The sequence below is a fragment of the Drosophila teissieri genome, chromosome 3L (genome assembly GCF_016746235.2).
Source record: "Drosophila teissieri strain GT53w chromosome 3L, Prin_Dtei_1.1, whole genome shotgun sequence".
NCBI classification, from domain to species: Eukaryota; Metazoa; Arthropoda; class Insecta; order Diptera; family Drosophilidae; genus Drosophila; species Drosophila teissieri.
The window spans coordinates 16,200,453-16,214,075 of NC_053031.1; the positions used below are offsets into that span (position 1 = coordinate 16,200,453).

The 13,623-nt window shown below is 46.4% G+C and overlaps 1 protein-coding gene across 4 annotated transcripts in view; it reads left to right on the top strand.

Moving 5' to 3' along the window:
* LOC122617971 (ecdysone-induced protein 75B, isoforms C/D) overlaps window positions 1-13,623 on the top strand; it is a 101,138-nt gene that overhangs the window by 79,469 nt on the left and 8,046 nt on the right. For 2 of the 4 annotated variants that reach the window (XM_043794046.1, XM_043794048.1), the window contains one exon: window positions 4,169-4,313. In XM_043794046.1, coding sequence (XP_043649981.1) covers window positions 4,169-4,313 — 145 coding nt within the window. Of the gene's footprint in view, window positions 1-2,666; window positions 4,039-4,168; window positions 4,314-12,046; window positions 12,868-13,623 lie in introns of those variants that run through there. The other 2 variants (XM_043794047.1, XM_043794049.1) reach the window with 2 other exon arrangements.

Sequence of the window (13,623 nt, forward strand, 5' to 3'; positions counted from 1 at the left end):
AAAAACACTGGCAGGAAGATAAACAAAAACGGCAAGAAACCCCCCGCGGCATAGAACCATTCATGAAATCAACTCGAGCCCACCGAAAAAAATTAAAAACAAAAATTAACAACAAATAACAAGAAATAACAATAAAGCAGCAGCAAAAATGTGCCAAAGCAGAGCCGAAAAAGAAATTATCCAACAAACAAACAAAGAGTGAATTATAAAGTGACGTTGCGGATCAAAAAAAAGGGGAGGCCCCAAAAGAGGGGGTGCGATGGGACGGGGAGCACAGTGGAAAGAGAGAGAGAGCAGGCTATGGCTATGTGTGTTTGTCGAAGTGCTCTCACTTTCTTTTGAAACTTGTTATTCGCTTTGCGAGCAGAGTTCATTCACATTTGGCCACGCCACGGGGAAAGAGAGAGAGAGAGAGAGAGAGAGAGAGAGAGAGAGAGAGAGAGAGGAGGAGCGGGAGTTGGAGTGGCAGAAAATGAGCGCAAATCTCTTAGCACCCCCAACCCAAGTGCAATGACCCCTGATTTTGCAGCTTAGATTGCAGGCTCTGTTCAAAAAATTTGCAAAAAATTGTGTGCAAATTTATAATTGCCAAAGATTTCCTTGAACGCATTTCGACAGTTTTATATGCATGTGTGCATACTCAACCACCTCCCCCCACACCCTCCTCCCCCCTCCTTAAAGCCAGGCCCACCTGAGGTTTCTGTGTCGTTGACCGACCGCCAGAGCTCAAAAATCGCACAAACCTACAGACATACCAAGATACATATACATACATATATCTGGCCGAACTGCAAGCGAATTTGCATGCAAAATGCATTGAGAGCACAGCTCGCTCACTCTCTTCACTTCGTTCGGGATCGGGTTCGAGTTCGTTTGGCTTCGGCCTTTCCGTTCGGCTCGCTCGCCATCCCGCTCCCGCACACATTGGCCTCTCACTCGCAGCTCCACATTCGAAGGTGGCTGACCGAAATGTGGGTCACGACAATGGCGGGGTTCGTTGAACTGACCCCCCGCCGCAGTCGCTGTCGCAGTCTCAGTCGCAGTCGCTCCCGCGCTCGCTGCTCTGCCTCTGCCTCCGCTGACGTCGTTAACGTTTTGGGGCTTTTCGGTTACGTAGCTCGTGTGCGAGCGAGAGGGCGTGCGCGGGAGTGAGCGGGAGGGAATGCGACACACAACTTGTGTGCATTTTTTGGCCCCAAAAAATCACAAGGCGCACAAAATATTATTTAATACATCACATAATTGTTTAATCATCTGGTTGGAAAGTGTCGAGTTCATCGAACTGCCAGCGATTGACAAATGCGATTTTCAATGCGGCAAAAATATTTACTCAAGCAAATTGTTTGCACTTCGTTAATTAGGCGGGGAGTGCCGCCCCAATTGGGTCATATTTGCAGAGTCTCTAAGAACTTCGAGAAACAGCTGCTCAGACATTTATTTAGCACACAAGTAAATGGAATACAAGTATTGTTATGTTTAGCCTTATTTTGTCAGTTCTTAAGCTAACAAATAATTGCACATTTCTTATTAATCAGCAAGTGTAGTTGAACGCCCACTAAAAATATCCCAAATTTACTACATTATAACTCTTTGCACCCTTTATAAATTGGCTGCTTTGCTTTCCATACTACAAATAGTCCAACTAAATAGTCAAACTAAATGATCAAACTAAATAGTCAAACAACTATCGCACAACTTTATCTCGAGCGTTTGGGACTGTTCTGGAAATTCTACCCCATCCCCTCGTCGGTTTTAGCTGACCCCAAAAAGCGTAAGCGTTCGGGAACATTGTTCCAGATCTGAGATCCTCTTAGGCCTGTCATGCTCGCTTTGATGGCTCAGCCAGCCAGCCCCCATATCAATTAATCTTATTTGTCACTCATTTATCAAAACATGAGCAAACACAATACGCGCGCTCCGAATCTATGGGGCACAATCGAACGAACTATGGAGCCCGCCTCTGTTTTGTTATCAAACAATGCTGATCAGTCAGGTGGCAGTGGCAGCAACTACCTGAGATACCTGAGCTACCTGAGAAATCAGAGTGTCGCGTGGGTGTTCGAAGAATTGTTTACCAGGCGCCCCCACTGCAGCAGCAGCAACAACAGCAGCAACAACAACAGGAACAGCAGCGACAATCCCCGCAGCAACATCTATTGTTAGACGCTGGCGTCGCTGTCGACGCTTTGGAGTGAACGTCCTCAGTTGGCACACAAAAACACAAAACGACAGCAGCAACATCAGTGGGAGTGGGAGCCAGGAGGGGTAAACGGGGAACACTGGGGGAGTGGTGGAGGCCGAGAGAGCGAGCGAGCGAGAGAGCGAGCCGAAGCAACACAACAGCAACACGAGGCCCAAAAAGCCACTTCGGCTGGCTTCAGCTTGTGTTGCTCTGGGTCGTTTTGTGTTGCTGGTGGACGCTGCTTTCATTCGCAAATTGCTCGTCGTTGGCAGCGGTTGTGCAGAGCAAGAAAAGCGCGCGAAAAATCAAGCAAAAAAGAAATACAGCTGGATCAAGCATCAAGCGAAAGAGATAAAGATAGAGAGCAGAGCCAACAGCAAAAGCAACAAATGTTCAATAGCAAATAGCAATATCGCATATTTTTGTTGGTGCCAGTGAAGTGAGATCAAAGTGAAGTGTGCAATGTTCCTTATTAGCAAATCGTAGAGCAACCAACAATCGAGAGTTCAAGTGTCATTTCGAAGCCAAAAAGCTAAATCTCTAAATCAAATATGGTTTGTGCAATGCAAGAGGTTGCCGCCGTGCAGCAGCAGCAGCAGCAACAACAGCAGCAGCAACAGCAGCAGCAGCAGCAGTCACAGCAGCAACATGCAACAACGATAGTGCTGCTGACGGGCAATGGCGGCGGTAATCTGCACATTGTCGCCACATCGCAGCAGCATCAGCCGATGCATCAGCTGCAACAGCAGCAGCATCAGCATCCGCATCAGCATCAGCAGCAGGCCAAGAGCCAACAGCTGAAGCAGCAACACTCGGCGCTGGTCAAGTTGCTGGAGTCGGCGCCCATCAAGCAGCAACAGCAGACGCCCAAGCAAATTGTTTACCTGCAACAGCAGCAGCAGCAGCAGCAACAGCAGCAACAGCAACCGCAACGCAAAAGACTGAAAAACGAAGCAGCAATCGTACAACAGCAACAACAAACACCTGCAACACTAGTAAAGACAACCACCAGCAACAGCAACAACAACACCCAGACAACAAATAGTATTAGTCAGCAGCAACAACAGATTGTGTTGCAGCACCTGCAACAGCAGCAGCAGCAGCAGCAGCAGCAGCAGCCAGCCGCAGCAGCAACACCAAAGCCATGTGCCGATCTGAGCGCCAAAAATGACAGCGAGTCGGGCATCGACGAGGACTGCCCCAACAGCGATGAGGATTGCCCCAATGCCAGCCCGGCGGCCACATCGCTCGAGGACAGCAGCTACGAGCAGTATCAGTGCCCCTGGAAGAAGATACGCTATGCGCGGGAGCTCAAGCAGCGCGAGTTGGAGCAGCAGCAGACCACCGGAGGCAGCAACGCGCAGCAGCAAGTCGAGGCGAAGCCAGCTGCCATGCCCACCAGCAACATCAAGCAGCTGCACTGTGATAGTCCCTTTTCGGCGCAGACCCACAAGGAAATCGCCAATCTCCTGCGCCAACAGTCCCAGCAACAACAGGTTGTGGCCACGCAGCAGCAGCAGCAGCAGCAACAGCAACAGCTGCAACACCAGCATCAGCAGCAGCGAAGGGACAGCTCCGACAGCAACTGCTCGCTGATGAGCAACTCGAGCAACTCCAGTGCGGGCAATTGTTGCACCTGCAACGCTGGCGACGACCAGCAGCTGGAGGAGATGGACGAGGCCCAGGACTCGGGCTGCGACGATGAGCTGTGCGAGCAGCATCACCAGCGGCTGGACTCCTCGCAGCTCAACTACCTGTGCCAGAAGTTCGACGAGAAACTGGACACGGCGCTGAGCAACAGCAGTGCCAGCACGGGGAGGAGCACGCCCGCCGTTTCAGCCAACGAAGATGCCGATGTAGGTTCCGAGTGTGGGGGATTATAGCTTACTAAGTTACTACTACTTATCTATCTATTAAGATTCATCTTATTAGCAAACATTAATGACTATCAGTGGCTAATGTGTACCGTTTTTTGCATCTTTACAGGGATTTTTCCGCCGCTCCATCCAGCAAAAGATCCAGTACCGCCCGTGCACCAAGAACCAGCAGTGCAGCATTCTGCGCATCAATCGCAACCGTTGTCAGTACTGCCGCCTGAAAAAGTGCATTGCCGTGGGCATGAGTCGCGATGGTGAGTACCTTGCCTTCTTTTCTATGCAAATATCAAGTAGTGATAGTGTGGGCCAAATGAAATCAAGCTCAAACCAATGTGCTAGCAGCCACCTTCGCACGAGCGCAGCCGAGTGCCACACGAAGTGCCTTCGGCTGCGCTGAGTTCATTGACCAGCCATGAACGAAATGAGTGTGAGTGTGTGTGTGAGTGTGAGTGTGGGCATGAATGTGGCTGGCTGTATTGCAACATTTCGCTTGGCGCGATTTCACGGCAAAGTAAAAGTTGTCTATTTTGTTTAAACAATTTCCCCGCGCAGCAGCCAGAGCCACCCGCATGATGAATTGAGTGCAGGCTGTCGGCGAGAAGTGTGCGCCATTTCGAAATGGTGTTAAAAGTTGAATGAACGCACTTAACCCAAATCCATAATGGAGACAGCAGAGCGAGGCCATCGTGTCTCTCGCGCCATCGCCCCTCTCTTTCCCTCCGGGCTCTCTTCTCTCTCTCTTCGCTCCTCTCGTTACGCTGACTGCATTTGTTATTATTGAGTTTTGTAATAATTTGTTTAAATTAAGCGCACAGCCCGGAAAATATTTACAGGAAATAGCCAGCGATTATGAAAGCACATCACACTCACACACACACACACACACACATGCGCTCAAACTCTCTCGCTCTCTTTTCCACGTTCATTGACTTCTCGCTGGGCGGCCATGTTTGCTGTTTGCAGTGAAAACGAAAACGAAAGTGGTTCATGCGTATGTGTGTGTGTGCGAGCGAGAGAAAGAGATGGGGATAGCGGGGAAGTGGGAGAGGGAGAGGGGGATACGCCGTTTTGTAGGCAGCACGCAGACGCGGCCTTTGTGTGAAATATGTAGTATTTGTTGTTGCCTTCGATGTTGTAATTGATGGATTAGATTTTGATATTTTTTCGAATGTGGAGCGCGCGTGTGAGGCAATGGGAAAGTGAAAACCAGGCAGGCACAAATATGCAGTATGGTCGAAGTAATAAGCTATTTACATCATTTTGCCTTGTATGTTTGGTTTACCAGCGCCTGCTTATAAAGAAATCATATCATAAATCATCCCCCCATCAATTTTGACTACTAGTTTTATGCTTTTGTTTACAAGCAGCAAACATTAATGGGATCTGGCTGCTGTCGCCATTTTAATGCCATCATTAAATAGCCACTAAATAGCCACTAACCTAGAGCTGAGCGCAATTATTTTTTAGCAAATCCTTGAACTAGTTCTGCTAGTGCCAAAAATAAGCCATGTGAACCGAACAAAAATTCGACCGCCAACCAAATAAACAGCAATTTCGAACTCGGCAACAGCACTGAAATGAATCGAAATGAAATGAAATAAAATGAAATGAAATCGAAAAAATGAAAGAAAAACAAAGTGAAAAGGCAAACCAACCAATTTCGAATTGTTTATAATAAAAATGACCGTGTGCTATTTAAGCGACGCCGACTGCGACGGCGACTGCGACTGCGCTGCCGGTTGCCTTATCTCTCAAGGAAAATTAAAATAAAACGCACACACGCAAAAAAAAAACACCGAAAACAAAAGCAGAAGCAGAAAAAAACATGAACAATTTACGGTTATAAGACAAGAGGGACTGACCTAGAAAACGCCACGAAATAATAATTTATTTTTTGTTTATTAAAAATCACGCAGAAGACGTTGCATACTTTCACTTTTTGGAAAAAGCCAAAGCATATAAAAAAAGGCAATATAATTGGAAGCCATTTCGAAACACTTTCTTTTTCACTTCGTTACATTTCGCCTGCTTTCATAATTTCTTCGCCAGTAATAGGCGCCATTTTGTTGGTTTTTTTGTATTTTTGACTTTTTGTTTTTGTTTTTCCCTTTTGGTATTGCAAAGACACGAAAATAACGCAAGAAATGAAAACGAAACCGAAACCGAAATTTAGCGCACACCAGCGCCCCCCTCGCCCTCGAAAAACTCAAATAAAATACGTCCCAACTCAGCTCAGCTCAGTTCATTGACCGCCGCTGACGTGCAGCGAAACTGGGTCACCATGGGCAGCGCAGTCGGCGCGCAGTCGCGGCGCAGTGGCAGCGCTCGGCAGTGAAGGTGGTTGCGGCTGTGTGCGTGACTCGTATCTGTGTGCGCGAGCGCCGATAGTAAACAGCGAACAACACACAGTGCACTACACAACATTCGTCGTCTGAATTTCGCTGCTCATTTTGCATTTGATTTGGCGGATTTGCTTGGCAATTTATTAGTTCGCCGTGGGCTGTCCAATGGCAACAAAAAATCACAAAAGTAGAAACAATAAATCGCTGGATTTTTCTCGGCATACGCTCATATTCCATATACATTCCATATATATTTATTTGTGGTCGCCGTTTAGTTTTCCTCACTAGCTGGCAAATGCACATGCACAGGCACACATGCTGGCTTTTAATTGAAATGAACTTAAATTAGCGCGAGGTTAGGCAAATTGAAAGTAAATATGCGACACGAACGAGAATCGCGATAAAGCCCAAAGCCCGCGAAAAAACTGGGCTGGAGGTCGATCGCAAACTGTTTGCAGATTAGCTGAATTCCCTCCAATTCATCGTTAGAATATTATGTATATTTAACTACTGTATTGTGTATCTTGTACAATATCTGCCGATCAAAATCGCTGCCTGACAACTGACAACTAAGCGTGAAGCAAATAGATAACCGCACCTACCAGCAATTAGTTGCCGCTGTGTTCCAAGGCACATGAAATAATCAAACAATTGTCAATTATCGAAGGCACAGCATTTATTCCATATAGACACACATAAATACACATGTATATATATAAACGGGCAGCTACGACACGCTCGTTGTTGCTGTTGTTGTCGCAATCATTATTATTTTGAGGCTACACACAAACACACACACACATGGCAGCAATGGCAACACCAGCAACAGCAACAGCATGCATGTAGATTTCGCCTTGCCTCGCCGCTGCGAGTGTTTTGAACTTTATTCAGGTCAATTACAAATACATTAAAGTGCCAGTGCTACACACAGATACTCATGGCAAGCTGTTGACTAAAATAATATTGGAGGCTACACGAAATTCACAATAACAACGAGAACAAGGCGGACAAGGAGACCAGAGACCAGATACTAGATACTAAAGACCGAAGACCAGAGACCAAAGGCAAGGGGTTGGGGTTTTTGGGGTTGGGCCTACCAGAGGTAGGAGTTGAACACTTGGACCAGTTCAAGGAGCCTTCGACTCGGCTCATGAGAGTGGGCGCGTGAGTGGGCGGCGCTGGAACAGCAAACAGCCAACAGCTCGCAGTTCACAGCTTCAAGTACAAACTGCTAATGATGACGATGTGGGTGAGGTTCTGCATTGAGTTGGTGGGGTCGGCTACTTTGGTACTCTGCAGCTGGTGAATGCAATCGAAAGGGTAAAGCTTAACAACTATTATAACAGTGCCTAAAATAGAGTTTGGCATTATAATTAGCTCTTGAACAAACAAAACACATGCATTATTTAGCATTGGTGTTAACCCTTTTTGATTAAGGTAGTAATTTCTGGAATTTCCTTTGGTTCCAATTACTCCGATGCTTACACAATTGCCCACTATCCGTAAGTGAAATCATTTCACGCGTGGCATCCATCACCGAAAAAGGGAGGATACAGCAGCGAATACTTTGAAATACTTCAGCAACGGCAGCTGCTTGACAACTTGCCTGTTGGCCGCCTGATGACGCTGCCTTTGCTTACTTTTTTCCTGGCTTTGGTTACATAAAGTCGTTGCCAGCCTGCCTGCCTTCACCTGCCGCACGAAAGGCAGCCACAAAAAGTTGTTAACGGTGAAATTGCGAAGAAAAGAGCGCCAAAAGCAGCGAGTCGAAGAAAGAAACGAAACGATACGAAACGCAACGCAACGAAAGGCTGAGAAAACAACAAGGCTGACAAGAAAAAGAGTTGGCTGCCAACGGCGAACGTAACAAACTTGTTTTACACGAGACGCTGGCGTCGCCTACTACGCAAGCTGAACCTTCAAAAGGTTCATTTACCTCGCGCCACGAAGAGCGTTCGTCTGGCGAGCGAGCCGAGCTTTACACACACACATGTACACATGTACATGCACACATCTATCTGCATCTGTGGATTTTTGCCGCGGAGGAGCGGGCGAAATAAAAAATGTACTTTCGCTTTTTTCAATGCCTCGGCGCCAAAAACTAGTTTTCCAGCTCTCAAATGCGGAGAGTTGCTGCGAGAGAGCAATGTTGCAGCAATATTGCTGCTGTTGCAGTTGCTGCTGCTGCTGCTCTTGGTGCTGCCACTGCTGCTGCAACTGCCGCTGCTGCTGCGTTTGGGCCACAGTTAAGCGACCGAGCCGCAGAGTTCAACGACTCTTGTAAAATTTCTCGAAGGTTTCGCATTGCAACATCCAGCAGCGAGCAGTCGCAACTTGTTCGAAGTCGTAGCTGCATTTGCATGCCGTCTCTCTCTCTCTCTCTCTCCCTCTCTCTCTCTCGCTCTGCCAGCGTATGCCCCTCTCTGTCGCGCGTGTGCTGAATGCTGTTCATTGCACTCGGCCTCGTTTCGTTTCGTTCGGCTGCAATTTTTGCACGACGTCAGAGGCTGAGCGAAACGCGAATGCTTCAAACTGCTGCCTGCTGGGCATTCGGGGAGTGGGGAGGAGAGAAGGGGGAGGGGGAGGGGGCTTGCAGTTTGTCGCCGAGTGCAGCGACTTCTATTTGGGTCAGGCACGGTCATTCGCCTCTGCCGCGACTGCAGCGGCGACTGCGACGGCATTGGGGCGCATTTATTCGAAAATGATTAGACACGAAATGGAATTATTTTCGCGTACGCGTTTGAAGTCCGTTCGCTTGAAATGCGCGTAGATGCAGATCAGCTTGACCCAATTGCAATTACTCGCGCGCGGGGGGCGGGGGGTGGGGTATAATTTCTGAATTTCTGAACTTGTAAACAAGCTGGCTGTTTACTGAGTCAAATTGTGGAGGTCAGGAATGCAAAGAAAAGCTATTTATTGGGAAATATATTCATATATACTTTCCAAACTGTCAATCGTTTTAAATATCTTTTACTTGGGTAAATTTTATAGAATGCAAACGCTAAAATAGGTATCAGTTAGTTAATACGTAATGCGGTAGTGCAAAAAACAAAATCATTTAATGAGCCCGCTTTGGTATGCCTCTTGTTCGAGATTCGCCTTTTGTTCGCCTCGCGTCATCGATGAGAAATGAAGCGAGGCACGACCTTTTCATGTAAAATTAATAATATGGCACAGGGTCTGCTCTGCCCAGGGTCTGCGATCCGAGCGATGTCAAGTGCCAAGTGCTATGCGCCATATGCTCGTATGCGCTATAGGCGGCGACCTCCCCGGCGATTTTCATTGAGGCATTTTTCATGACCCACAAAAAGCGGCGACAACGAAGGCTCCAAACCGAAAATAAAAATGAAAATAAAATGCTTGCTTATGCGGGGGCTTTCTTTGTCTTGGGCGATTTTCGAGAAACTTCACAACAAACGCATGATGGCTTCGTTATTATTATTGTTGTTATTAATATTATTATTTGGGGTTCACTGCGGCCCCTTTGCTTTCTTTCGTACATATGTACATACATATATCATTCCTTTTGTGAGTGCCCCCCTTTGTTTGTCCGTGTGGCTCTTTCCACACGCTTCCACTTCGATCGCGTTGTAAACAACTTACGCAAGCAAACCAAAAGCCAAAAACCAAAACCAAAAACCAAGAAACCAAAGCAACAACAATTGTGTCGCTTATGTGACTTTACGTAAAGCCATCCAGAGGTGTCTGTGAATCACCTTCCTCCCCAGCCGAAAGTAGGCCTCCTAACCCGCCGCACTCTTTTCTCGCTCTTTCTCCGCTCGGTGGGTGCAATGAACTCGAGTGTCTCGTAAACAACAAGTTTGGTTTTCGGTGTTCGGCTTTCGTTTATTATTATTGTTTCCCCGTAATTCAGGAAGTGAGCCGCGCAAATGCCCAAACAGTAACAAGAAAGCATAAACAACTGGCGTTTAGAAAGCAACTTGACACAAGGCACTTGGGATGGCACGGCGCTAAATGGGGCTGACTTCGCGTCTTGTCGCAGTGAAAGTGAAACTTGTTAATTGGCTTTTAATTGCCGACATTATTGTGAATGTCAATTATGACCACGGCGATGCTATTGAACTGGTTTCCGTTCGAGCCGCAGAAGGCGCTTATATAAGTTTTGCATTGCAAATGAAAGATGAGAAATTCAGAAGTGGAGATGCCTGTTGAGCTTACTCTACTATTTATTAAAAAGCTAATTTTTACATTACCCGCAAGAAGGAAAAATCTTAAACAAAAGCATGGCGAAACAATGGATGTAATTATAAATAAGCCCATTAAATTACCGGCCTGTTATCACATCGCAATCGTTTCGTTTTTGGGGCCACCTTCGCCCCACTGCAATCCAGTTGTCTCCCCGCCCCTCCGCCTTCCGCCTTCTGGTGTCTTCGGTGTTTAGCCCCAACCTTCGGGGCGTTATGCAACCGTTGTAGGCCTACCCAAAGCTGTTGACCAATCCAGTGGCTTGCATTTCCACGGCACGCACGAAAATTTCTACCCGAAAAAGAGGCAAACAACTTTCACTTTTACTTTCGTCGCTTTGCATCGCCGGAATGATTATTAAATGTTGCTCGTTGCTCGTTGTTCGTTACGTTTTTGTGGCCTCATTCGGGCCGCTAAGTTCATTGACCAGTGTGTGTGCTGGGGCAAACCGAAGCGACTCGATGACAAAGCCAGAGTTTGAATAAACAAACAATCTGGAACACTTACGTCAGTGGCCGACGATCAGCGCAGTGAGTCAGCTATGAGAGCAGAAAAAATATCTGCATTTAAATGCAAACTCAATGCTTAACCCTCGACTGGCAGACGGGGCCAGTGGCGTCGTAAATTATCCACTCAGGCGCGAAGTCATCAAGCTTGATTTAACAAACGCATTACTGGCCTCAGCCTCCTTCCTTGATTTTCCACCTGCCAACGCGACGTATGCGCAATGTTCCACACACATCACTCATACGCAGTGTGCACAATGACAGTGTGCAAAATATTCAAATTACAAGTGCGAAAAAAGCTCGCCGAAAGCTTGCATTCGCTCTTGTGTGGTGAAAAGCTCTGCGAAGCTTAAGAGTGCTAAAGAGTGCCATTGTTGCTCTTACACTTTTCTCTTCGGGTTTGTTGAACTTTCCTGCCGCAGCAAATGAGATATTTGCGGCGATAAAAAAGATGAAGAGGAGCCGTTGGGGCAAGCTTATCACATAAAGCTTATCAGCGCTTGAACTTGCTTTGTGTGTGGGGTGGGTCATTGTTTCGATACAATTAGGAAATGTGCATATCACAAAAGGTATATAGAAAGTCATATAATATTGCAAATACACAAATCCATATCCAAATGGTATCAAATATTATAACAATCTATGTTATTTTAAAGAGTTTATCGTTTTGAAAGCAGAATTAACTCTGGTTATTGGAAGAGCTACACAGCTTATCAGCAGTACCAGTAGGAGAAAGAAAACAAGGGCTGACAGAGAGCTTTTGCCACTCTTAAGTCCGCTCTTTGGCTCTCTCTTTCGACTGCTCCGCTCCGTTGGTCGTTGCCTCTTTGCGGCTTTTGTGTGTTTCTGTGTTTTGTGCGGCGTTTTCAGTTCTCCGTTTCTGTTTTGAGACCGAAGCTCAGTCGCCGTCGCAGTCGCCGCAATTGAGGTTCGCTCTCCTCGATTTCGGGCAAATCCGATACCATACACCATATAGCATAGCAAAGCGTACCGCACCGCACCGCTCCGCACTCTGGGTATATTCGTAACGCGCTTTGGCTTTTACAGTTAGTCGCGTTCGAGACCTTGTCGAGTTTTGTCATGTTAGCCAGCGATCCGCGGGATCCGAAGTAAGCCAAGAATCACAGCGCGAGTGCGGCAGTTGCCAGCAGTAACCACTTCAACAATATTTATATTAATTAAAATGAATTAAATGAATTAAATGAAACAACGTGCTGATTAATGCCAACGAATGTTTGAGGCAATTGTTAATGTGAAGAAAAGTCGACCAAGTCTCCCCAACACCCACTACACACTCGTCTTTCTGGATTACGCGCCCAAAACACACAACTTAAACCAAACCAACAACTAATTTATTTGCTAAATATTCCAAAAAATTCAATCAATGTGAAAAGCAAGCAAACAAAGTTCCTCTCACAACAAAACAGCAGTTAATTAAAATATTTAACCGAGATAAAGTGCAAAGAAGATAACAAGTTTCTCAAGCAAACATCCATATGTACACATGTACCTGAGTACCAACCAAAAAAAGCTGTGTGTGTGCCAAAAACCAAAAAACAAAAGAAGAATTATCCAAAAATTAAATACAAATTATTTAATGAGCGAGCTCAACTGAGTGGTTGATGTGCCCCCCAAGGGAAAAGTGACCAAGTCAAGATATTTTGTCAAATCAAACACAGAAAACACAAAAATGGGCGAAGAACTCCCGATATTGAAGGGCATACTCAAAGGCAACGTCAACTATCACAATGCGCGTAAGTCATCCGATCCGAAAGTCGCACAAGACTCAGAGTTAGAAAGTGAAAGAGCCAAGCAGCAAATTTCCCTAAGCCACTGACACCGATTTGGCCAGCAAAAGAGTTGAACAAGATTAAAATAACACCCAGCAGCTTTCGGTTTTCAACTCCCAAACTCCAAACTCCCAGAGAAATGCAGGCTGGCGTTCTGAGATTCCCCACTTTTGATTCGCTTTGTGTTTACCTTTTTTTTACCTTTCTTGTCGATGCCTCCAAACAAATAGCATCAACCAAAAGCGAGCGCCATTGAAGTGCTGACCTCGTTTAAAAACATACAACAATTTTTTTCTTTGCCGCGGAAGAGCTTTAAACTTGAATCGAAACTGCGGCGAAGGCAGCGTTGCGTTGCTATTTTCTAAATGAAAAAAAAAACATAAAAAGCAACAAAACAACAAGAAAAAGAGCCGAAAGAGCGGAGCAACAATATCGCATGTTTGACCAACTTTTTCGGTCTCTCCGCACGGGAAAGTTGGACGTTGCGGCGCGGCGCTCTAATTTCTACGCGCAGTTCGACGCTGCGCCTGCGCAGACTTCATTTTCCATTTCGTTTGGCCTGGATTTCGCTGCGCGGCAAGTGGGTCACACTCTCTCGCTGGCTGCTGGAAAAAGCGGTGAAAAATCAGTTAAAGAGCCGAGTTGCTGTTTCACTTTTGCCACCCAGCCGGAGTGAAACTGTGCGAGTGCAAATTTCTTTTGACATTGAAAAGTTGGCCA